The sequence below is a fragment of the Camelus bactrianus genome, chromosome 9 (assembly GCF_048773025.1).
Source record: "Camelus bactrianus isolate YW-2024 breed Bactrian camel chromosome 9, ASM4877302v1, whole genome shotgun sequence".
Taxonomy (NCBI): domain Eukaryota; kingdom Metazoa; phylum Chordata; class Mammalia; order Artiodactyla; family Camelidae; genus Camelus; species Camelus bactrianus.
The window spans coordinates 303,329-327,349 of NC_133547.1; the positions used below are offsets into that span (position 1 = coordinate 303,329).

The window sequence follows — 24,021 nt, forward strand, 5'->3', positions numbered from 1 at the left end:
CAGAAAGGCTTTCAGACCCTTCCCTGGTCAGACATCAGAGAACCCATTCTTGAAGAAAACTGTTAAATAAAATTTTTTAGTGTTAATGATTTATGGTCAATCTCTGCATTTATGACACAGTCCTACAAAAGTTAATCAACTAGGCAGTGTTCTTAATAAAACCAAGGCTTACTGAGAAGGAACCATTACAAAGACAAAATGAATAACATAAACACTGATGTGGGGAAAGTTCTTTCTAGAATGATTACATTATTGATACGAAGATCGAAACAGATGACGGAAATGTAATACAAATTTTTTTCACTGAGCTATTTGATCATTTGGGGCCATCTGTGTGGTTTCTACTGTGTTTCATTAATTTTCTGTAAGGCCTAATTATGTGAAAATGAATGCTGTGCACAATTGTGCTGTCATAGCAAAATATGTCTGCACCTGGGTGAGGATGAAAGCGGAATGGATAAATAGTTGATTTGACTTTTCCCATTTAAAAATATTAAACTAAATGTTCCTGTGATGTTACTAGATAACAGATGAAAACAATCCAGAAAAGAACTGGGGTCCTGTAGACTATTTACCTCCTTTGTCTGAGAATTTCAGGAAGATAAGAGACAAGTAACTAAGAAGCTAAGTGCTACCTGGCTTCTGGGAAATATCTCTAGAAAAGTGTGTGACAGCCACATTTTCTCTCATTCTTGGATTCCTTGGGGACTTCACCCTTGAGGACCCAGTGGTTTCTCAGGAGGGGGTGTGAGATCCTTTGGAGAATCTCATCCCAGAAGAGAGTGCCTGGCAGTGCAGAAGGGATGTGTGCTCGCGTCGCCGCACACACTAGCGCCGTGTACTCAGAACTTCCTCCCTCCTTCCACATCCTACCTGTGGACAGTGACCAGTGATACAGGGAACCGAGAAACGTGAGGGAACAGCTTCAACCCACTGCCCATCCCCTGAGTCTAGCCCACTTGCGTGTCTGATTTGAAACCAGAGTGGAATCCACTCCATGAGGTGGCTGGAGTCTTCCTTGTCGTCCAAGTTTTCCGTGTTCCCCTGATGAAATAAAATTTGTATTTTAAGACAGGACAAGAAAAAATTGAGCATAAAATTCTTTGTATTTGGGTCTCCTCCCTCCCTCCCTAGTGTGCAGCATGCACATGCACCACTCGTTAAACAGAACTCCTCAAACGTGGGAACGTCTGCTTGACCATGAAGATCATTTTTTCCCCTTTCTTCTGACAACGCTAGGGATGTAACTTCTTAATAGTGTTCTTTTCCGGCTCATAGGGGTCATGGTCTTAGGTGCTCACCTGGACTACATGTCCTTGGTGAACTTTATGTAAAATATCAGTATGTCATTTTGATGTATGATTCTTTGTCTCAAAAATGGACATAACTGTGCCTTTGACTTCTAACAGGCAAAACAGTTCTCAGAGCTTTCTGAGAATCTGCTTCCCAGGTTATAATCCTCAATTTGGCTGGAATAAAATTCCCCTCTTTTTCCCTTCTTAACTTGATAGTTAATTGAATTTCCATTGACACCCTAGATCAGAGGATCTTAATCTGTGTCTAACACTGTTAGCAGGGTGCAGCAGGTCTCCAACAGAATGCTGGGGCTTCACCAGCATGAATTATCAGCTCTCTTCATGGGTTTTTCCAGAAACACTCCACCCTGCCTGCTCATTGGAGTTACCTGGAGAGCTTGAAAAATACCCATCCTGGGGCCTGTGCCCAGAAATCCTGTATTCATTTTTATACTTGCTGCTGTAAGAAATTACCACGAACTTTGTGGCTTAAAACAACACAATTTTATTAATTTTTAAAACAGTTTTTATTACTTTAAAGCTCTGGAGGTTGAAATAGAGCAGGGGATAAAATCAAGCTGTGGACATGACTGTATTCCTCCTGGAGGCTCTGGAGAGGATTGTTCTCTTAACTTCCAGCTTCTAGAGGCTGCCTGCATCCTTGACTTGTGGGCACCCCGTGAGGTTTGTTGGGGGAGGCGAGAGGTATCATTCTGCTTACCACGGAAAGCTCCAGAAACACTAGGTGCGGAGTCTGGAGGCATGTCTGGGACGGGGCAGCCCAAGGGGCATCCCAGAGAGGTCTCTGCCCTTTCTTCCCTTGATTATGGCCCTTTTCCATGCCTCCTTCTCCAGCTCTTCCTGACTTGAAACCCTGCCAACAGGGCCCTTTTCTGCTCAAGTCAACCACTGTCGGTTTCTGTCCTTTTCCACCAAGGACACCCAAGGTGACTGAATTGGAAGATGTGAGGAGGCCTTAATGTCCTGCACGGTGTCGGTTAGTAGGTCCAAAAGAACCAAAAGATCCTTGCCTCCACTAGGCCGATAGGATCGTGGTGTTCTCTGAAATCAAGCCCTCAGCAACAGGAAGCCCTCTGCTGGGTTCACACTGCACAACTCCAAGGTGCCTCTTAGGTGTTAAGTTGGTGAGAGGCTCCAACTTTCAAACTATAAGTAGGACATCTAGCAGAAGCCTGCAATCCCATCCCAGGCAGGGTGGCAGCCACCCTCTTCTGGGGCTTACCCAAGGACATTGGAGAACCTTGCCAGTGTCAGATGAAAACAGCTCTGACCACAAGATCTACGTCTGGGACGAAGTTTTCTCCCGGATTCGCCGTTATTGGTGGTACCCAGTCATTTGTCTTGTGGTCACATTTCCACTGGAACAAAATGTATTTTGCTACCCCGTGTAGGACCACTCCTCGAATCTGCATCTTCCTAGAGAACCATCAGCTCCATGCCCAAGTTGAGCCACCGGCCCGTTTGATAGACTGCCTCTGTCCCTGCTGAGTCAGCGCAGAACCCTTTCCTCCCCACAAATCCCTTTCTTCTTCCATCTCTGAGCCCTGTTTCCTTGCTTTCTTTGCCTTAATTCCTATAATTCTAATTCTAGACATAAACATACACTCCTAATTTTTTAAAAATTTAAAATAATTTTTTAACTTTTATTTTTTTACTGGAAGTACTGAGGATTGAACCCAGGACCTCATGCACACTAAGCACACGCTATACCACTGAGCTATCCACCCCTAACACCGCTAATTTTTAAAGTGTCCCTTGAGGGATTGTTTCAAACTTGACATTAGTAGGTGCTGACATACCCAGATATCATGAGTGATGTTGGAAGTGGTGGCAACTGTGACAAACAAAATCTGTTTTATCCATACAAAGGGGCCGTACAAAGGAATGATGTTCTGATGCAGGCTACAGAATGGATGACCTTAAAGACGTTACACTCAGGGCAAGAAGCCAGGCAAACAAGGCCACGTGATTCTGTTTTATGAAATGTCTAGAATAAGGAAACTCACAGAGGCAGAAAGATTAGTGGTTACTGGGGCCGGGGAAAGAGAAAACGGACTGTTCACAGGACCAAGTTTTTTCGGGGAGCAATGAAGATGTTCTGGAATTATATTGTGGTGATGTGGCACAACCTTGTGAACATACTAAAACACCACTGTGAATTGTATTCTTTTTTGGAGGGGAGGGAGGTCATTAAGTTTATTTTTTTAGCGGAGGTCCTGGGGATTGAACTCAGGATCTCGAGCATGCTAAGCACGTGCTCTACCACTGAGCTATTCCCTCCCCCACCCCTGAATTGTATTTTTTAAAAGAGAGATTAAGCTTAAAAAATTTCTGCTCTGAGTTAAACCCTAATCTCTGCTCACCTGCACGTGGGCACCTGAACTGGTAAGACACACAGCCAGGCCAAGTCCATCTTCCAGGAGGGCCCTGGTGAGCTGCTGGGCCAGCCCACCCCTCTCTCTTCCTCCCTGAGGGGGCTTCACCTCTTCTCTCTTTACCAGCAGCATTGCTGTCGCCTGGTCATGGTTTCAGCTGATCAGCCTGCTTCTCACGTCACAAGGGAACGGCAGCCCTCAGCATCCTTTATGACCTCATCTCACAGTCACATGGCATGACTTCTGCAGCCAGGCAGCACAAGCCCAGTGGGATTCTGGGAAGTGAAGCCACTGCTCAAGGGAGCAAGCATCTCTACACCACCAGGACTTGGAGAAGAGCTGCTTTTGTTCTCTGGGAAAACAACTCCCTCTCTGGAAAGAACTGCACCTGGCGTAGTGGGAGGCAACAGAAGCCCTGGCGAGTTCTTCACCCCGACGTGCTCATCTCGTGTAGTCACTAACTGGCTGTGGCAGCGACTGAACGTGGTGGAGCAGCTGGGGGCCCTGTGCCTGATCCAAGAAAAGCAGTAGGGCTGCGGGGGGCCTCCCTTCCCAGGCCCCTGTCCTCCTGGCTCTGCCAGGCCTCCAAGGGCTGCTCCCTCCTGCAGGGAAAGCAGTGGGTGCTCACCCCACCAGGCGTGACTGCACCTCACCCGAACCAGGGTGACCCCAGGGGCTCTGCTGAGGCCGCACTCAGCCAGAATGTGCTGAACGTTACATTCAGTATCTGATCCAGAATTTTAAGAAACATCTTAAAATGTTATGCAGAACTCAGAGAGCAAAGTGGAGTTGAGGGACCTGGAGAATTAACTTAACCGTTATCTCCGTGGAACGTAGCATCAAACACACATCCAGTCCTGCTGCCTGGCTGCTTAAGTGGGGGATGAACATCCAGCCAGGAAGGAGTCCCTCAGAAGTGGGGCCGTGAGGCCAGCCAGCATTCCCAGGAGCTTCCAGCTTGCCTGTGGCCCCTAGGCCTCCAGCGGCTCCCCCAGCTTCCCTCAATGACGCCCTAAGGGGTGGAGTCATCCAGACTCCCTCGGAATCTTGGGCCAGAGGGGCTGTGGTCCTGCTAGACCTGGCCTGACAACCTCGCCCTTTTTGCATTAACATTTCTTTTTTGAATTATCAAGGCATTAGTGAAAATATATTTAATTAAATAGGTGGAAAACACACACACAGATCCTACTCCAGAAACATAGTTTATTTATCCACATTCTCTTTTAGCCCTTGTCCTTATACATAAATACTTTCACCACAAATACATCATCAGTGCACAGACTTTTTGGTACCTGGCTTTTGAAACTTACATGATAAGCATTTTCAGGTTTCCCTAACATCACTTTGAACGACCAAGTGAACAGACAAATTAGAACAGCAAATCAACTGAGCAAAAGAGTAGATCTGGTTTTCTGACTGATGTCTTCCTCAGCGGTAACTCCTGCCGGTTTTCTTACTGGCTTGAATGCAGGGCAGTCCCCCCGGTGGTCCTTTGCTCTTGAGAACATCATCACTGGTCGCTTTTTATGTTTAGTTTCGAACCCAACCAGGCCCAGCTCACCTGACAAGGCAGAAACAGGCTGCCAGGTGGTGTCTCCTCCCCCAGCGGCCGGTGGGCTAAGAGGGGGGCTGTTTCCTCCTGCACCTCAGCCCGCTGTGTGTCTTCTGATGCCCTATCAGGTGCGAGCTCTGGGTGAAGGCCTTCCCGCACTTGTTACAGGTGTAGGGGCGCTCGCCTGTGTGGGTCCTCTGGTGCCGGATGAGGTGGGAGCTCTGGCGGAAGGCCTTCCCGCAGTCCCGGCACGGGTAGGGCTTGGCTCCGGTGTGTGTCCTCAGGTGCTGCGAGATGGCTGAGCGGTCGTTGAAGGTCCTCCCGCACTCGTGGCACTCAAAAGGCCGCTCCCCTGTGTGCACCCTCTGGTGCTGCGTGAGGGAGGAGCTCTGCACGAAGGCCTTGCCACAGTCCCCGCACACATAGGGCTTCTCCCCCGTGTGGATCTTTTTGTGCACGGAGAAGTACCTGGGGTTGCGGAAGGTCTTGCCGCACTCGCTGCACCGGCACGCCTGGCTCCCCTTGTGGACTCGGGTGAATGTGATCTGCTGGGCTCTGGGGCTGAGGCCTCCCCCACCGCTGTCCCGGCTCCTGGCCCGGCCACCACCGCCGCTGCCCTGATGACGAAGCTTCCCCCTCTTGAGCCCGGGGCCGCGCCTACACAGGCGTTTTCTCGGAAGGGCTTTCTGGAGGAAGACAGGGCTCATGTTGAGACTTGTGCTTGCCTGAGCTTTGGGGCGTTCGCCCTGCGGCAGCTTCCGAGAGAGGGTTTTTTCCTGAGCGAGCACCACAGGTTTTGCAGCCATGTCCAAGGCCTCTGGGGCCCCAGCCTGCGCAGCGTCCTCGGAGGTGGAGGTGGGGGGCCTGGTGTCCTCCCCGGAGAATTCCTCCACTTTCAGGTGGAGGGCTGGTTCTTCCTCAGGAACGTTGGGTTTTGGAGTTAACTCCTTGCTTTCCAGGGTAGTCGCCCACCCTGAAAGAATGTGAAAGGTGTGGGTACTGCAGAGAGAAAGCCCTAAAGCAGGCTGACCGTTGAAATACTCAGAAGCTGTTTCCTCCGCCCCAAGGGTAGTCCTGCGCCCGGGGAGGGAGACTGAGCAGTGAAGCAGCAGAGGCGCCCTGAGCTAGGTGACAGAGGGACTGGGCGAGCGCTGGGAGTGGTCTCAGCTCTGAGTCCTGTTCTTCTAACCCTCCGGGTTGACAGCAAATCACTCCTGAACTGCCTCTGTCCGTGCAGAGCCCGTCCCTCCAGGTCCACAGTGTTAGCTAAAGGCCCTGGACGGTGCAGGGGACTCCCGAGGGTGTGTCCAGTCCTCACGCCGGGCCCAGAGAAGCTGCACCCCAGACTCAGAGCCCCCATGGCAGCCCAGTCCCAGAGGGGGAGGGGCCTTACCCACAGAGACCAGGTGTCCAAATGTCTCCAGCATCACATCATGGTACTCGGTCCTCTGCGTTGTGTCCAGCAGCCCCCACTCCTCCCTGCTGAAGTCCACAGCCACATCCAGGAAGGTCACTGGTTCCTGCAACATCACACACTTTGTATGTCAGCATGAGGGTCAGGGAGATCTCGGCAGGGACAGAAGAAAGGCTGGCGGGGACATTCCACCTGAGCTCTGTGGGCTGGGGATGCCCCAGCCTTGGGGTCTTGTTTGAAAACACTGACTAGGGTTCGTAAGAGGTCCAGCAGGTCTGTTCTCATGAAACCAGAGTCTGGGCCCAGGCTGGAGGCAGAGCCCGACCTTCACAAGGACTCACAGGTGCCACAGACAAACTGCCTCCACCCCCCAGGCCAGCCACACCCACCCTGGGCATACCCTCTTCTGAGAACAGTCCCTCCTCACAGGTACAGGGGTTGCCTGGGAGTGGGGCGGCCACTCACACTGCACTATAATCAGTCCTTTCCAAGGAGCTGACCAGGACTCTGGGAGGAAGAGGCCTCCCCCCTGGCCCTTTGCCTGGATTTGGGAGGCACGTTGCCCATGAAGGGCAGAGCCCACTTGAGAAGGAAGAGGCTGGAGCCCCTGAATCGAGCTATGCCTGAAGCCTGCCCCAGACCTCTCATTACATGAAAGCTGATAAAGTCACTCCTCTGCTGGAGCCAGATGTAAACCCTGACTGAGATCACCTACCCACCATCACTTAACTGTTCTCTAAGCTTCAACGGTCAGCAAGACAGGGCTGGACCTGTTTCGTCTACACCCCACCTCTGGGTTATTTTGAAGTAAATCCCAGGCATCCGAAGGTCTCCAGCATCACATCGTGGTACTCGGTCCTACTGAGTTTGTTTCAGTCATAAACACCCAAGTCTGCATTTCTGAAGGACGAAGTCTCTCCTGTTCTAACTGGGATCCAGCCATGTTCTGCACATCTGGCCCAGGGCTGCCCCGCCTCCCAAGTGTCTGTGAACACTGGGCCCCTCCTGCTCCTGTCTCTGGAGTTCCTGACTCCAGTGACACCATGGTCTCAGAGGACGCTGGGACCAGAGAAGGAAAGGATGACACCCCACACTCACCTCAGGCAGTGCCTTTGCCAGCCAAGTGGCCACATCGTCCTCCTGCTGAACTGTGGTCTGGGGAGAATCGGCGGGGCCCTGGGCAGGCCGTGCTAGGGGAAGATGTCAGCATGGGGGATCAGCGGTGTTGGCTGGCCACCCTCGGGCAGAGCACAGACAGCACTGACTGTCGGGGACCCCTGGGGCCAGCCCACACTCGCAGCTTGTTCTGTCTGCTCGCTGGGCTTCTGAGGCCATGAGTCCTGTCTGTCTCGGTCACCACCATATCCACAGCCCCACCACGTGCCTGATGTGAGACAGCTGGCCAGAAATATGTACACCAGGGCGACTGAAATTGGGTTTTCTATTGGCTGGGGCTGAGGCAGGGACCCTCGAGGGATGAAAATGAGGCTCACTGCCCACTGGCTTCCATTAGAAACATGCTGTAGTCTCCTTCAAAGATGCAGTGCCAGGCGCCACCCAAGAGTTTCAGTAGCTCTCAGGTGGGACCTCAGACCTTCCATTTCCACAGAGGGGCCCATGGATGAGACCATGCTCAGAGCCCTTGACCCAGGGGCAGTGGCAGTACGTCAGCAGGAAGTGAACACGCAGGCTGAGATGGAGAGGGCACCCTCGCCCCTGCCAGGATGCCCTCACAGAGTACCCTGTCCCACCCCTCTCCTGCACCCACCTTCCTCCTCAGACATCCAGGTCACATCCTCCACCAGAGCTACGGCCTCCTGGCAGTCCCCGGGGTGCTGCGACTCCACCCACAACCGGAGCTTCCTGGGCAGCGCGCCCAGGAACTGCTCCAGCACCAGCAGCTCCACCATCTGCTCCTTGGAGTGCACCTCAGGCCGCAGCCACTGGTGGCACAGCTCCCGTAGATGGACCAGGGCCTCACGGGGCCCTGCCACCTCCTCGAAGTGGAAGCCCCGGAACCTCTGGCGAGCAGCCTCAGGGTCAGCTGGGTGCTTGTTCCCCTGTTGAGTGGGCTCCCTGAGGACGTCTGGGCTCAGGCCCTCATCTTCGGCATAGAGGGCCCGGATCTGGGCATTCCGGGGACGAGCTACCTCCTGGTTCAGTGTGAGGACTTCAACAACCTCAATCTTCATCAGGGGGTTCCCAGTAGGAAAAGGATCGAACTGAGGGGCCAAGTGAGCCTCAGGACACTCTGCAAGTCAAAAGAAGAGCAAGAAAGATGGCCAACAGCATGTGAAAAGGTGCTCAACATCGTTAGCCACCAAAAAAATGCAAATCAAAACCACTGTGAGACACCACTTCATCCTCAACAAGGTGGCTTTGGTGACCACTCACTGATGACTGGTAACAACTGTTGGTGAAGATGTGAAAAAACCTGGAACTCTCGCACACTGTTAGGAAGAATACAGAATGCTGCACTGCTCTGCAAAACAGTCTAGTAGCTCCTCAAAAAGTTAAGCATAGAGTTGTATCATGACCCAAGAATTCTACTCGTAGGTAGACACCCAAGAGAACTGAAAACACCTGTCAACACAAAAACTTGTACAAGAATGTTCACAGCAGCACTATTAGTAATTGCCAAAAAGGGAGAACAATCCAAATGTCCATCCAATGATAAATGGATAAACAAAATATGGTCTACTCACACAACAGATTAGTATCTGGCAGTAAAAAACAATGAAGTTTTGATACGTACTACAGCATAGATGAACCCTGACAATGTTAAGCGAAAGACACCAGACACAAAAAGCTGTATTATATGATTCTATTTCCATGAAATGCCCAAAATAGACAAACATAGAGACAGAAAGTAGATGAGCAGTTTCTAGATGAGAGAACTGAGGGGGATGGGGGGTGATGGGTAATAGCTACAGAGTTTCTTTTTGGGATGATGAAAATGTTTTGAAATTAGATCATAGTGATGGTTGCACAATCTTGTGAATATAGTAAAACACACTGAGTTGTGCACTTTCAAACGGTGAACTTTATGGCATATAAATTATATCTCAACACAGGGAAAAAAAAGGCGGTGGGAAGGGACAGACTGGGAGTTCTAAATTTGTAGATTCTGAGGCATACGTAGAATAGATAAACAAGATTATACTGTATAGCACAGGGAAATATATAGAAGATCTTGTGGTAGCTCTCAGTGAAAAAGAATGTGACAATGAATATATGTATGCTCATGTATAACTGAAAAATAGTGCTCTACTCTGGAAATTGACACAACATTGTAAACTGACTATAATTCAATTTAACAAAAAACCACAGGGGAAAAAAAAAGAAGAGACAGTAAGACCGGTGATGCTGTAGCCATAAGGGGAACAGAGTGTGACCCCACCTCTGTGGGGCCAGGAACGAGGGTGTCTGGGAAAGGAGGGGACTCTGGGTCCTGACGCAAGAATTTGCTGAATAGGACTCCAGGACATCCCTGAAATGCTAAATAGAGCACACAAGCAACAGGAAACAAGAAAGCTCTCTACAACTCCAAGAAGAAACGCTAATTCTAAATGACTTAAGCACTTCAAAAAAAATTTTTTTAAGTAAATAACACAGATTAGGATTTACTTCGTTAGATTTACATTTATAAAAACAGAAATGGAGTGGCTGACATGCAGAGCAAACCTGCACTTTCACCCCTGCTGTTTGAGTTTGTAAGTGGCAAGCACAGTTTTGCCTGGAAAGAAATTTACAGAATGAACTCAGAACATTCACCAAGTTAATCTACGCATGATTGGGGAGCTGTCTGGAGAAGAGGACAGATGACTTCCAAGTTACCCAAGGAAGGAATATTCAGAGACAGGCCAGACCACAGATGACAATATAACTCTGACCCACAACCTTTGTGGCAACAGGCCCAGCATCAGGACATGGTAATGACTTCAAATTTCCCACTTTTGACACCAAGCCAAGAATCTCCAATCACAACCTCCCCCTCACCCTCCAATGAGTCTTCCCACTTCCAGCCTGCCTTGATCTCCACCAAACACAATTATGGTGGCTGACCCCCTGGCTAGACCCGGCTCTGTAAATAGCCTCCTGCTTGTCCTCATTTGAGTTGTCTTTATTTTCACAACACTCACTTCCTGAGCAATGTGGTGAAAGATGGAGTAAAGTGGAAAACACGGGTAGTATTAAAATACAGATCAAGAAAACTGTGAGTCCCATATAAGTATTAAAAAATCAGTACATTGGTTTTAGGGGGATTATGACAATGTAGGAACATTCCTGCTACATGAAGTAAAAAGAAGCAGAACAGGAAACTACGACCGAAAATGAGTCCCCCTAAAACCGAGTTCCACTGTCAAGTTTATGACTAACTTCTGTATCCAAAACTTTATTCCCTTTCTTGTCCCCTCTGACCTCAATCTTGCGCTATCTTGAACACCAATCAACCAGTCAGAAGACCATAACTACTACTATTGGTGTCACTGTTAAAGTGCAAACTCAGGTTATCCCTCTGGAGTAAGATGAGAGAACTAGTCCCCCAGCCATGGCCCACTTGGTCAGAGTCTCGTAAACCAGAAACCACAATTAAGACATGTCACAAAACGAAGATTAACCCCAGCCTCTTTGTTCTTCCCGCTTTAAAAATCCCTTAACTCAAAGACCAAGTTGGAGTGGATCTGAGACTTCTCTCCCAGAAATAAACCCTGAATTTGCTGCAAACGCTCCTTATCAGTTTGGCTTTCTACAACTGGGGCACCCGAGCAACTGCCCAGTTACACCACCGTGGAGCAACTGGGGCTGCATTAAAAAAAAAAAAAAAAAGTTCAGGAAGTGGTATGAGTCAGCGGGTTTTCGTAGCCTCGGCGGCTTCCCAAGCATCTGTCACATCTGCCAGCCGGCGCACTCCTCAGACAGCGCCGGGGGCTGGGCCCAGGGAGCCGGCTTCCGCGTAGTCCGCGGCCACAGCGGACCCCCGGGTCGGCCCCGCCGCCTTCTCCCTACCGCGAAGCGGCCAGACGTGCCACCCTCCCCACAGCCACGACTTCCGGCCCGGGCGGAAGCGCGTCACGCACTCGGCGCACTACAACTCCCAGGAGCCTCCGCACCGAGAACTTCCGGCGCCGCCATGTCGCGGCTTTCAGTCAGCTTCAGGCCCTTGGCGGGAGGGCGGCCGCTCGGGGAGCAACGGGGCTCTCTGCTCCGGCTCCGTCCACTCGCTGTACCCCTCCAACTCCCTCGCGCCGCGGACGCATCCTGGGGCGGCGCCAGAGCCTCCACACAACCCTTCCCGATCTGCAGGTCTTTCCCGTGGGCGACGCGGGGCGGGGGAGCGCGGCCGCTTTCTCCGAGAGCTACGAACCCCCGATTCCCGAGCTTTCGTTCCTCGCCCCTCCATCTTCCCTTGTCTCCTTAGGACTTGTTTTCCCTTCTCCGAGCTTCCTGATGACAAACCTCGGCTCGGCGGCGGCCTCCACGGACCTCACGAGTGTCGCCCGTTGCTGGCGCGCGATCCGAGGAGTGAGTCAGCTCGGGGTCAGAAGTCGCCCTGCGCCGGGTGGGGCTGCCCCGCTACTGGCCTTGGGCGCTCCAGGGTTGAAAAACGGGTCCTGGGCCATGCTGTCAGTACTCGGCCGCCGCCAGTCACTCCTTTCCTGCGTTTAAGACAACTTTTTCCTTGATAAAAATCATGACAGGGATCTGATATCCCATTTCCAACCTCTTCCTCCTAGCCCCTCCCAAAAAAGCTTTTCAATTAGTCACTGGAGGGCTTGCCTGTCCCAATTCATATCTGCCAGTATCTTGAGCATTTCATTGCTTACTGTTGCTTGGGATTTCTGGAGGTTTATCTGCTCCCCCGCACCCCTCCACCCCACCTCCCCGCGCCAATCTTGATTTGAAAGCATAGTTCACTTTTCTTTCAATTACAGCTCTTAAGGAGTGAAACTTCCCTCCAAGGGTAACTCCGGAAGCCAGGGATAGGAATTTCCCGGAGTCCCAGAAGCACTGGCCTGAGAAAGAACCCTGATATGGGATATGTGGGGGGCTCCCTAGAGACTCCCTGCTCGGCCATAGGCACCATTCTGAGCAATCATGCATGACACTTAAAAATGATTCTCCATACTGCTTCATAGCTTTTTAGTTTCTGAAATTTCCGTTGTGTACTTTTTTGGTTAGTTATTTTCATTCAGTGCTTTATCCCTCAAAAAAAAAAGTTGGGTTCTGTTTATTTCAGTTTATCCCCACTACTCTCACTTATTTCTAAATACTTCTTCTTTAATCTTGGTCACATATTTAGTTCTTCTTGTTCTTGGGGGTACCAGGTCCTTTCTCAAAATCTTGCACTGAATGCTCACTCAACAAATGTTAATGCACTGTTTTAATCAGTACAGCGTGTCTGGGTTTGGATGTCGGAGCTCTGCAGATCTTTTGGGCACTAAAAGCCCAGTGTATCCCACACTGAGCTCTCCCTGCTGTAGCAGCCCTTTAGGTGGACACTGGTTCTGCAGTTATCATAAAGCACCTACTGGGTGCTATGCCACACGGCCACAAGCCTGGAAGCCCGTGGTAAGTGTCGTTCTAAGCAACTCAGTCCTCTCTCCTCTCATGGACCACTCCCCGAGCCCCTAAGGTAATCCTCACTGCTGTCTGTTCCAGAAAAGTATTCACCCACTTGAGAGAAAAATGAAAGCTAGGTTCATCAGCTGGCAAGAAACTGGATCTTCAACTTACTGGGGCAGGTCTGACTGACCCACCTGCCTGGGGCTGCAAAAATTGATCAGCTGCAGCTTGAAGGGCCAGCTTTCAACCCACCAGCTGAATAACCCGGCAGGGAATTTGGGCCATTTAGTCCCCTCACCTGTAACTTCCTGTCCAGCTAGCAGGCTGTTACACAAATTAACTGAGCCTTTGGGCGAGGGGCTTAATCCTTCTAGGCCTCAGTTTCGTCACCCGAAGTGCTCAGGGGCCCACAGCATGTAGTAAAGGCTGATGGGAGCTGTTTTCTTCCCTCATGTTGTCTTTGCTCCCTCCCTTCCAGGTAGACTCTCCCTCATAGTGCTCAGTTTCCTAGTGAGCGCTGATGGACTAACCAGGTACACTAGGGCTACCGTCCACAAGTACAGCAGTAACCAATTACAGTGACCTTTCACCAGCTTGCTGGGGCAGGGTCGGCTCCCCTCATCCCTGCTGCACTGCACTCTCCCCTGTCCTTCTTCCTCCTCTTCCAGGAGGCCCTGGCTCTCCACCCTGTCTCCTCCCTTCCCCATCATGCACTCCTCTCCTCTGCTGAGCAGCCTTCAAACGTGTCCCCTCTCCCCTGCCCTGGACCACCGAGACGCACACCCAAAACTCCTAAGCCAGGCTGAGGGGAGGGTCTGCCAAAGCCGCTGGCAATCATCTTTCCATCAGCCAAAGTCTTTGAATCAGTAGTGGTAGCCACCATTTCAGAAAGGCCCCCAGGACCCGGGCTTTCACATCACCACACCCCACTAAGCCACCGCATCCAACCTTTACACAAAAGAAGTCCATACTGATGGGCAAGGCTGGGACCCCTGCCCAAGGCCACACACTGGGGAAGGTAGCAGCTGGGATCCAAACCCTGTTCTTTTATGCCCTTCACACCAGAGAGGGCTTCCCACAGCCACCATCCTACGTGTCCTCCAACAGCCCAAGTGTCTCGTCCAGAGATTAGTGTACTTGCCACCTGCCTGTCTGACAGATTTCCTAACTCCTTCACCTGGTCCTCCCTGCCCTCCTCCAGCTCACAGCTCAGATGTCGTCACCTCATAGCTGTCTTCTGCCCATCCATGTTTCCCCACTCCCCTAGAGATACCCCATTGCTTTATTTTTCTTCATAGCACTGATTGCATCTCCAAGTACCTGGTTCAGTAATTCTCTCTCCACCTTCCCTAGAACAGCAGTGCCCAGTGGAAGTTTCTCTGAAGGAAATGTTCTAGATCTGCACTGTCCAACACAATAGCCATTAGCTGGAGGTGACCGGTGAACATCTGAAAGATGGCCAGTGCGACTGAAGAACTGGACTGGTAAGTTCATGTTAGGTGGTTTACATTCAGTCATCCACACATGCTAGCAGCTGCTCTGGAATGAATGCAGGCCAGTGCCTGGGGCCCTTCCACCTTGTTCATCGTGGTGACTCACCCCTGCAATGGTGCCTGGCATCTTGGCAGGTGCTCAAGCAATATTTGTTGACAACACAGCTTCTAAATGCCTTGGTGAACAGTTCACAAGACACTGGGGCCTTTTAGCCTTCTGTCTAAATCTACCAGGAAAATTCAAATTCCAGGAAATCTCAATGGCACTGTAATTGTGTCCCACCTGTCAGCACAGGAGTATGGGTGCTGCTACAAAGTTCCCGTCTTTCACTTGGGAGCCCAAGCCCGCCAAGGGGTAAGAGGACACGTGGTTACACCCCTACCTGCTTCTTCTCAGACCAGCCAGGTCAGGGACTTGCATTCATAGGTGACAATGCTCCAGTAGCATTTCCCTGGAGGCTGCTGGCTGGATGATTGCAGGCCTTAAGGGGCTCCATATACTCTAGCCTTTTTAAGCCCTTAAAAGAAGTCACTGCTTCTACTTACTCAAGTCTTCCACGCCCTCGAACGTAACTTTCTTCTAAAAGAGCCTGCACATTCCGTAACAATTTATTCTTAGGTTCTATTTCAAAAAAGTATTGTTAACAAAGTCTTTCCTTCATCTGTGTTAAATTGGTTAGTCCTGGTATAAACTAAAGCTGTTAATTTCTGTCTTTTGTAATCTCGTGCAGCTGCTCAATTTTATTTAACTATTTTAAAGGATTTGCTTTTTGTTTAAACAAAGTATTAATTGTTAATGAGCTACAGATAATTTTTCCTTTTCAGTATTTCTCTCATTTTGTGCTTTGGGGAGAACAATGCTATTATACTTTGTAGAAAGAACCTGTTAACATAGAACCCTGTGTTCTGTCATTTTGAATAGCTCCTGTTCCACGAAAACTGTCCTTTAACAGAAAGTTGGAACATATTTTATTTATTCTCTAATCAAAGCTGGTTTTGTATTCTGTCTATCCAGAAAATGAGCTCTGGGATTCTTTTTTTCTTCTTCATTTCTGACTCATTTATTCCTGCTTTTATTTGATCATTTTTCTCAGGATTTTTGTATTTCCCCCCCTCAAATGTTTGAATCAAATACTTAGTTCATTTATTTTCCTTCTTATTCAATTAAGAGTTAAAGCATTTCAGGCCTTGAAATTACTCCAGGGACTATATCCAGACACCAGGGAGAGTGGTCCACAGATCAAGGGATAAGATTACATGGGTCCTAGGGAGCAAATATATGGATGGTGACAGAGAACAAAGTATTCCTGAATAAAGACTGCACCATACGTGACTGCACCCTGATAGATTGGATTCCTGCCAAAACATGTTTGATAAGTCACTCAAGATTCTACTCTTTACTCAGTCCCCAAGGCTGTGACCCTTTCAAAGTTCCTTGAAGCATTATCTCAAGATTTCCTTTTATCATCCCTTGTCTACCCTCTTGTCTCAGAGCCTGGGCTAGACTCCAGAGCCTCCTCTTTGAAGATGTCCTCTTGTCTCTTGAAATTTTTTCAACCATTTATTCACTCAGCAGTTTCCTGAGCTAGAAATTCACTCACTGTCTTAACTGGGAACATCGAAGGGAAACTGAAATGAGAATGCCTGCTCTCACCCAGGCTACGTGAGATTTGTTCCAGCCAGGTCAGAAAACAGAACCCACAACAGAAAAACAGGACCTGTTCTGCTATGTTTGTACAGCTGGTCTCTAATATCTGACTGTACTACACCACTTCACATGAGGGACTTGGGCACTCACAGATCTTGGTATCTGTTGGGGTCCTGAAACAACCCCCATGGATGCCCATCCTTATGGAGCAGTATTGTGTAGTTTGCCCACTTTGTGACCTAACTGGTGTAGAAACAGGCTGAGACATCTGTTCATCCTTACTGTTCAGTGTGGGTCTCTGCAGTGGAAGCTTTTCTAATGTTCTGTCAAGTAAGGTGAGGGCTGAGGCTAATGACGTGCCCCCATAGATTACATCGAGAGTCAGCTCTCATATGAGTCCTCTGATGCTGAACGCGGTGAGGACTCCTACTGAATGGCTTCTTCAGTGGGTTCTGTGACTCCTGAAGCCTTCTTAACACTGATTACATTCTCTGACATCTTGCAGTGTGACACGTGTGATGCTGAAAAGAGCTATTCGTGAAACTTCCATAGCAGTCATGTTCCTGTGATTGCAGAGTTCTCAGATGTAACTATCTGGTGTAACTTTTACAAATTGAATACAACTGGAATTTCTTGTCCAGTATGAATTCTCTCAAGTCGGACTGTATCAGGTCAGAAGCTGTTCCTGCTATGACCATATCCCTGGGATTTCCCTGTTTGAGTTCTCACGTTAAAAACTCATGAAAAGGACCTATTCCGGGTCTCTGCGTGTACATCTCCTGTGTGAGCCTTCTCTTAAAGGCTGAGCTGAAAACAGGCTTTCTCACACTAAACATTTATTCAGTCTTGTTTTTGAAAGTCATCCTTTGTGTAAGACAACGGATTTCCTACATCACCAACACGTTTGCTTTACAGCCGGTGCCAGTCCTCTAAGACTACACAAAGGATGAAATCTTGAGAAGAATTCCCTTCTCTTTCTCCCAACAAAACAATCTTCTTGCACAAGTTATTTTTTTTACTAATGTCTGTGCTAATTTGAAAGTTGCCACATTCATATTTGCAGGGCTCATCTCCTGCTTAAATTCTGGACAAGTCAGAAAAGTTAAGTGTCCTTCAGGCTTTCCTATAATCATGACCTTCAAAATAGTGTCTTCACTCCATTGCTGTCCTAACGAGTACATCTAGATTATGTCTCGAGCTTTCCACCCCAACCACACATGGCAATGCTTTCTTTAAAGAAAACTGAGAAGGCTGAAGATTTGAATACCAGCAAATATTTCTCCACATTCCTTATCTTCACAGCATCTTTTCAAATTAGTGCCTGCTTGAAGATGAATACCATTTCTTAAGCATTTGCCCAGTTTCCCTTCTATTTAAACCAATGCCTACGTGCCATTTTTGCTGTCATGGAAAGCTGGAGACACCTGCCAGCTGAGCTGCACCAGAGGCCTAACTTTCTTTCAGTCCCAGTTCTCTGCACTAAGTAGGGGCTCAGCTACACGCATGCCGGAGAAAAAGACCACAGCAGAGACAGCTGTTTTATCTAAGAGTAATGCAGCTGTTCCAAACACCTGTGGTCCCCGTGATTTATGTCAGACAGGTGCATTCAACTGGCTGCACGGACCTCTCCTTGGGTGTTTCTAACTCCCCTCATTCCTACTTCATTAGCAGAATCAGTCAAGAATCTAAGTGAAAGCTCCTAGGTAGTTCTTTGTACTGTTCGTGTAACTGCTTAAAATTATTTCCACATAAAGATAAAAAACAAAGAAAACCTGTTTGCACCCTTCAAAAGTCTATGCCTTTACCAGACTTCCCATGTCACTGACTAATGCCAGAAATTCAGAAGTAGTAGTATCTCTTCTTTATTGTATTTGAAGAATGAATTACTGGGACAAAAAAAAAAGAATGTATATAGTAAATACATTACAAAGAACAGTCACGGGACATCCCTGGAAGCCTTCACCTCTGGGCAGTTCTTGGCAGACTCCTTTCCTTTGCGTTCTTGGGTCAATTACTCAAATAGCCTCACGGAACCCACCTACGAATGGGGAGAAGCTGGGCAGCAACGCTACTGCCCTCAGACCAGGTGTTGCCACCTCCTCCCCAGGCCCCACCTGCTTCCCCCTAGCCCGTCCACCTTCACAGCCAGCGTGCTGTGAAAAGCACACCACACACCTGCTCGATGAAGTCGAACTTCCCTCACAGAGAGGCCCTGTGCGCTCCGCCAGACTGAGCCTCCTGCCCGCCCGGGGGGGACTCCTTGCCCTGAATGTGCCGAGCCTGCTCTGGCTCCCTTCTTGCATCACCCCAAGCGGTGTTTCTGCACTGACGTTCTCACCACTACCCTTACATGTCTGCAGACTTCTTCTTCAGGAGTCGGCTTAGCTCGCACCCAGTGTCCCCTAACCACCTCCTCGAGACTGCCTCCCCGCTGCCCCTGCTTTACACCACGTCCTTTCTCTTCTCAGAACTCACCACTGTTTATCTCGTTTACACGGGCTCATCTGTGTAGCTTGTCCGTGGAAGCTGTCACCTCCCAGACTACGGGGTCTACAAGGCAGGGGTTGTGTTAGGTGTTCGGCTTACTACCAAAGTGCGTATTTTCCCCCCTTTTTATACAAATATCTGAGTTAAGAGAAGGGGAGGCAGTGGAGGGAAACAACGCTTGAAGTATTCTTTGTGACACGGCAGACGTGTTAGGTGCCTTCACCTCAGGCCGGCCTGCAGGCCTCATGAGCCACCTGCACGTGGTCTCTGGGGCACCAACCTTGAATCTCCTGTCACCTGTCAAGCTAACTCTCCTGACACATGCAGAACCACAGGCGCCCACAGCCCCCCACGAGCAAGATTTAGGAAACTACTAGATCATCCAGAAGTGCATGGCTGTAAAGTCTGTCCACACAGGACACAGGACTTAAATTCCAGAAAGGAAAATACTCATGTTGAGCCATCAAGCTGAAACATGGGAGTCCAGAAAAAGGGGCCAAAGAGTCATGGAGACTCTATGCTGTGATGGACAGGTCATCATCGAAGGTGGGGCCAGGTGTAGCTTTCACAGCTGAAGGCTGCAAAAGCAGGTGGTTCCAGTCACCTGCGTCAGAGCACAGAGAACAAAGGAAGGGAGGACACCCAGTTTTCTTTACCAAGTCAGCACACTCTGGTATCGAAGGGTCCAAAGATCACAGGAAGAAAAAGCCCACCAGCCCCCCCCCACCTAATTTATGAATACTGACGGAGAAATTCTAAAAAGTAAGTTGACAGACGCCAGCAACATATTACAACAAGGGCATTTCTAGGATTACGTCACTGTTAACTTTTCAAATGAGAAAATTCCCACGATCACCTTGGAGGGCTCGGGAGGGAGTAAACTGAGGCTACTACTAACTCTCGTTATTAGAAAGGGTGAGACGACTGTGTCTATCCGGTCAAAGTTGACTTGAATCAGCAGATTCCAGCATGCTTGTCAAAACCCCGAAACTTTCCCATTTTAAGTTTCAAAGACACTCGAATCTTCACACTCAGCTCAGGGTTTTGGAAGTACCAGCTATGATGAGTGTAATTACATGACTGTGCAAAAGAAGTAACATAATAGTATAACTGCCCCCACATTTACACTTGCCAATTAAATGACTTTGTACTGAGAAAATTAATGAGAATCTAACAGAACGGTTACAAATAATAAGGGAATTTAGCAGTATGACAGATCCCTCTGCAACAGCTATGCAAGACTGCAAGAGCGGATTAAGCTGGGCCGGTTAACTGCACCTACAGTGAATGCCCCACAGCACCTAGAAGTCCTGAAGGGCACTGAGGTGAGCAGACCCCTTTGTACATCTGAGACCAGTTCTGCTGCATCAAGGAATTTCTAAGTCCAATTTAATGTAATACACATTCTAACAGAATTTTCTCCATAAACCCTGACAAGCTGATGGTAAGTGTTCTCAACTGGTTGAGAACTAAATAGGTGTGTCTTTTTTTTTTTTTTTAATAACGAGAGGAACTACCATTTACCCAAGTTTGTTATAACACCACAGTAAGCACAGCAGTGTGGTGTTTAGTCAGAGACAAACCAAAGGAGCTTAAGGGGCCAAGAAGGCCTGCACACGATGCTAACTACGGGAGTTAAGTCCGTGAGAAAAATGGCATTTCCAATAATCAGAACAGAAAAAGGTATGGAAAATTGGGCCCCACACCTTACACATGAGGAAAGTCCAGTTAAATGGAACAACCAAACCGAAAACACATTCAAAAGAATATCAGAATACAAGAAAGTATCTGGGCGCTCTGCCTATGTATGACGTTAAACCTAGAATAGGAATGGAGACAGATTTGAAAGGAAAAACACCTGAAATCATAAAACATCTTAATGGAGACTAAAGATAGAAGATATATGTTGGTCTGGTATTTGCAGTATCAAGATCCATAATATATAGTATACAGAATCCCCCCACACACACAAAAAAGGGGAGAAAAACATAAACTCACAAGGAAAAAATACAAATGAACAGAAAATTATGAAAATACATGTAACTTCAAGAGGGAAATGTGAACTAAACTGAACATATCTTTTCCCATCAGATCTGCAAACCCTAAAAAGAGGGCTTAAAGTCACTGGCGTCTTAAGCAGAGGAAATGAGCTGCCGTTCTTGCGCAGCTAGATGTATTTTAGAGGATTTCAGACAGCAGTTCCTTGCTACCAGATTTTTTTATCACTTAAACTTGGTTGATTCCAAGTTCAATGTCTAGAAATCCTACTGACAAAAAACCATCCTGAATGTGCAAAACAATGGATGCGAGGAAGTTTTTTTTCCCGCAACTTGAATGTCCATCAAGAGGAAAACATCAAATGTGGATTAAGCTACATTTGTTAAAATGAACAAAGCAGACCTGACTCTGAGTCTGGTAACACACCCATATCATAAACGTATACCCACGAGTGTAAACATATTTACAAAATCTGGTCAGCAACACACCACTTACTGGTGATTCTGTGAGAGAAGGGCAGTAGACAATGAGTGAAGCAGGGTGAGGGAGCCCCTTCTGCCAATCTGGCACCAGCAACAGGTTCGCGTTCAACCAAGTGTACAGCCCTGATTCAGAGTCCACAGCTGCCACCACATCACCCCGCCAGGGGCTTTCCCATCCCCCTCCTTTTCTAAGATACTAGTTCCTGACTAACCAGTCAGCCCGTTCCCTGCCAGGACTCCCATGTGCCTGGATCTCACCTGAAGAGGTGTCTTGAGGAATTCCTCTCTCCACCGACCACAGCTCTTCCTCCTCCTCTAACTGAGATACCACATCTGGCTTGGAAAGCTGATGTTCTGCCCAAGGGAAAAGAGACAGGGCTTGGGGGTCTGTGTCCGCTGTAGCAGCGCTGTCCCTATGGTCTCCCCAGCTAGGCAGGACTTCTGGTCCAGGGCCTTGCTGATAACCTCACCCATCCCCTTTGCCAGCTGCTTGCTTTCCTGGACTCCCCTGCCAGTGAAAGAGGCAGTGGGCCCCGGTTCTGGCCAGCAAGACACAAAGGGAAGTTTGTCAGCTGGGGGACTCAGGCCTTTTTCTTTCTCAGTAAATGTGACAGCTGTAAAAAGAGAACTATCTAGGGCTGCCCCCTCCCCTTCTTTCCTCATGCCTGGAACATGGACATGGTGCTTGGCATCACAGTCATGCATCTACCAACCTAAGAATGGGAAACTTCACATTAACCACAGAGAGGTGGAAGGGATCAGGGTCTCTGATGATAGTCCTGAGCTGTGAGACACTGACACCACATTCTTTGGAATTCTTGTTACAAAAACAGTAAACATCCACTCCAGCAGCTGAAAATATCCCTGACAGACCCACCTCCCTGGGATAGACCCCTGGGATAGACTAGGTAAAACTTCAGAAGTTCCACGTGAAGTTGCCCTTTTCCTGTGGGTACAAGGTAAAGCCCTCTCCCTCAGGCTTCAGGGCCTTGACACTTGAACTCGGATCCCTGCAGGCTGAGCCCAAGCAGACACACACTTCAGAGGCACCACATTCGTGCTGCAAAGCGCAGATCTTTATTGACACAGAAACCATCCTTACCCACTGAGACCAGGTTCCTGTAGTTCTCCAGCATGACCTCCCTGTACAGGGACTTCTGTTCGAGGTCCAGCATTTCCCACTCCTCCGGGTTAAAACCCAGGGTCACATCTTCAAAGATCACTGGTTCCTAAAACCCACAGGTGCCTGTTCAGCCAGGGCCTGCTGTCACCCATGCTGACAGGAGGGGGAGGCTGACTGAGCACGTGCAGGAACAGTCAGCAAGATGAGCTGAGAGCATTCCAGGTGTCTCATGAATTCCTGCGTCTGTCAGGACCTGAGCAAACCCAAGCTTGACCCTATTCAGTCACAGCAAGGAGGACAACCCATGAGGCCATTTCAGAGAATAAGGTTCTTCATTCTCTGAAAACCTCTCCATTTCTTTTTAACCTGGGAATTTCAACACTGGTGTCAGTATGTGTGCCTCCTGCTAAGGAACTGAGAGGGTTGAATCATCACCTCCCAGCCTGCAGCCCCGCCCTGCCCCGGCAGCTGCCCATTCGACTTCTACTCCACCTGTCAAGGAGCCATCCTTCTCTCTCATATTGCCCAGTGACTAAGCTTGAATGCCAAAGTCGCTGTTGAAATCTAAGCCTGACGCTGCTTAGACCAGTCAATACCTTCCTCCCCCCAACACCCCTGTTTAAAGGATAAGTTAGAATCCCCGTTAATTTGACCTATATTCTAACCGTCCCCTTGGAAAGCTAAGCAACTTGCTGTTTCTCCACCCTCTAGGGTCTCTCCTTCCCAGCCAGCCCTCCTCCCCTCCCCTCCCTTCCCCGAGATGCTGCGTGGCCCAGGGACATCTCAGAGGAGAACGTGTCCCACCACCACCACCCGGCTCCCCCTGCTCCCAGACTCAGGGGTAGACTCAGAAACTCACAAAGCCTCTACTCACAGGAAACCAGGCCGTCGGAAGCCCGGAGGCCATACCTTCCTCTTCCTCGACGTGTCTCGGGGCAGTGGGCAGAGTCCTGAGAAGGTCGAATAAGGGAGGTGGGAGGGGCGTGAGGGCTACGCGGAGGCCCCCACCCGCCCCCATCAACTGGAAATGACAGGTCCGTCCCTCCACCTCGGAAGATGCCCTGAAGGGGTTTCTCCACCTGCTCTCGAACACACCCAGAGGGCCAGTGTCCCACCCTCCTTACCCAGAGGAAAGCGGCCACCTCCCCGCCCTGCACGCGCCCGGAGGAGGTCGGCCCGCCCTGCGTCCTCTGGGCCCCGAGTCCCCGACTCCTACTGCCCCTTCCGGCCGCACGGCGGAAGGACGGCAGGCAAGGCTGGCTCTGGGCTCCTGCGCTTGACAGGGTAGGGGCCGCGGTCGGGAGCGCCCGGCTACCGGCCCTGGAACACAGTCCCCGACGGGCGTGGATTTCGCGCCACACTCACCCCGCGCGCGGCGTACAATGGCGCCCGTCGGCCCGCGGTGAAGTGCGTCAGCGCGCCGGCCCGAACTACAACTCCCAGACACCCCCGCGCCGCGCCGCGCCCGACCTCGCGGGCGGCGGCCATCTTGGCCGGCCAGCGCGGGGCTGCAGGCGAAGCCCGGGCGGCGGAAGGGAGCCCTCGGCGGTCCGGCTGGGCAGGTGG

General features: G+C 49.7%; 1 protein-coding gene across 7 annotated transcripts; it reads right to left on the bottom strand.

Moving 5' to 3' along the window:
- Positions 1–4,877: 4,877 nt before the first annotated feature.
- ZNF274 (zinc finger protein 274) lies at positions 4,878–23,892 on the bottom strand. 7 transcript variants are annotated; one of them, XM_074370871.1, is made up of 8 exons: positions 23,821–23,892; positions 23,330–23,405; positions 22,435–22,561; positions 21,591–21,686; positions 8,426–8,908; positions 7,756–7,847; positions 6,637–6,763; positions 4,878–6,216 (listed from the first exon to the last, which is right to left on the bottom strand). In XM_074370871.1, exons 2-8 carry the CDS (start codon positions 23,360–23,362, stop codon positions 5,309–5,311), a joined length of 1,866 nt encoding a protein of 621 aa, XP_074226972.1. In that variant the 5' UTR covers positions 23,363–23,405; positions 23,821–23,892; the 3' UTR covers positions 4,878–5,308. The 7 variants fall into 7 exon arrangements, with proteins under 7 accessions (XP_074226972.1, XP_074226974.1, XP_010960314.2 ...); XM_074370873.1 differs by lacking the exon at positions 23,821–23,892 and adding an exon at positions 23,580–23,818; XM_010962012.3 differs by lacking the exon at positions 23,821–23,892 and having other exon boundaries at positions 23,330–23,569.
- Between the last annotated feature and the right edge of the window lie 129 nt (positions 23,893–24,021).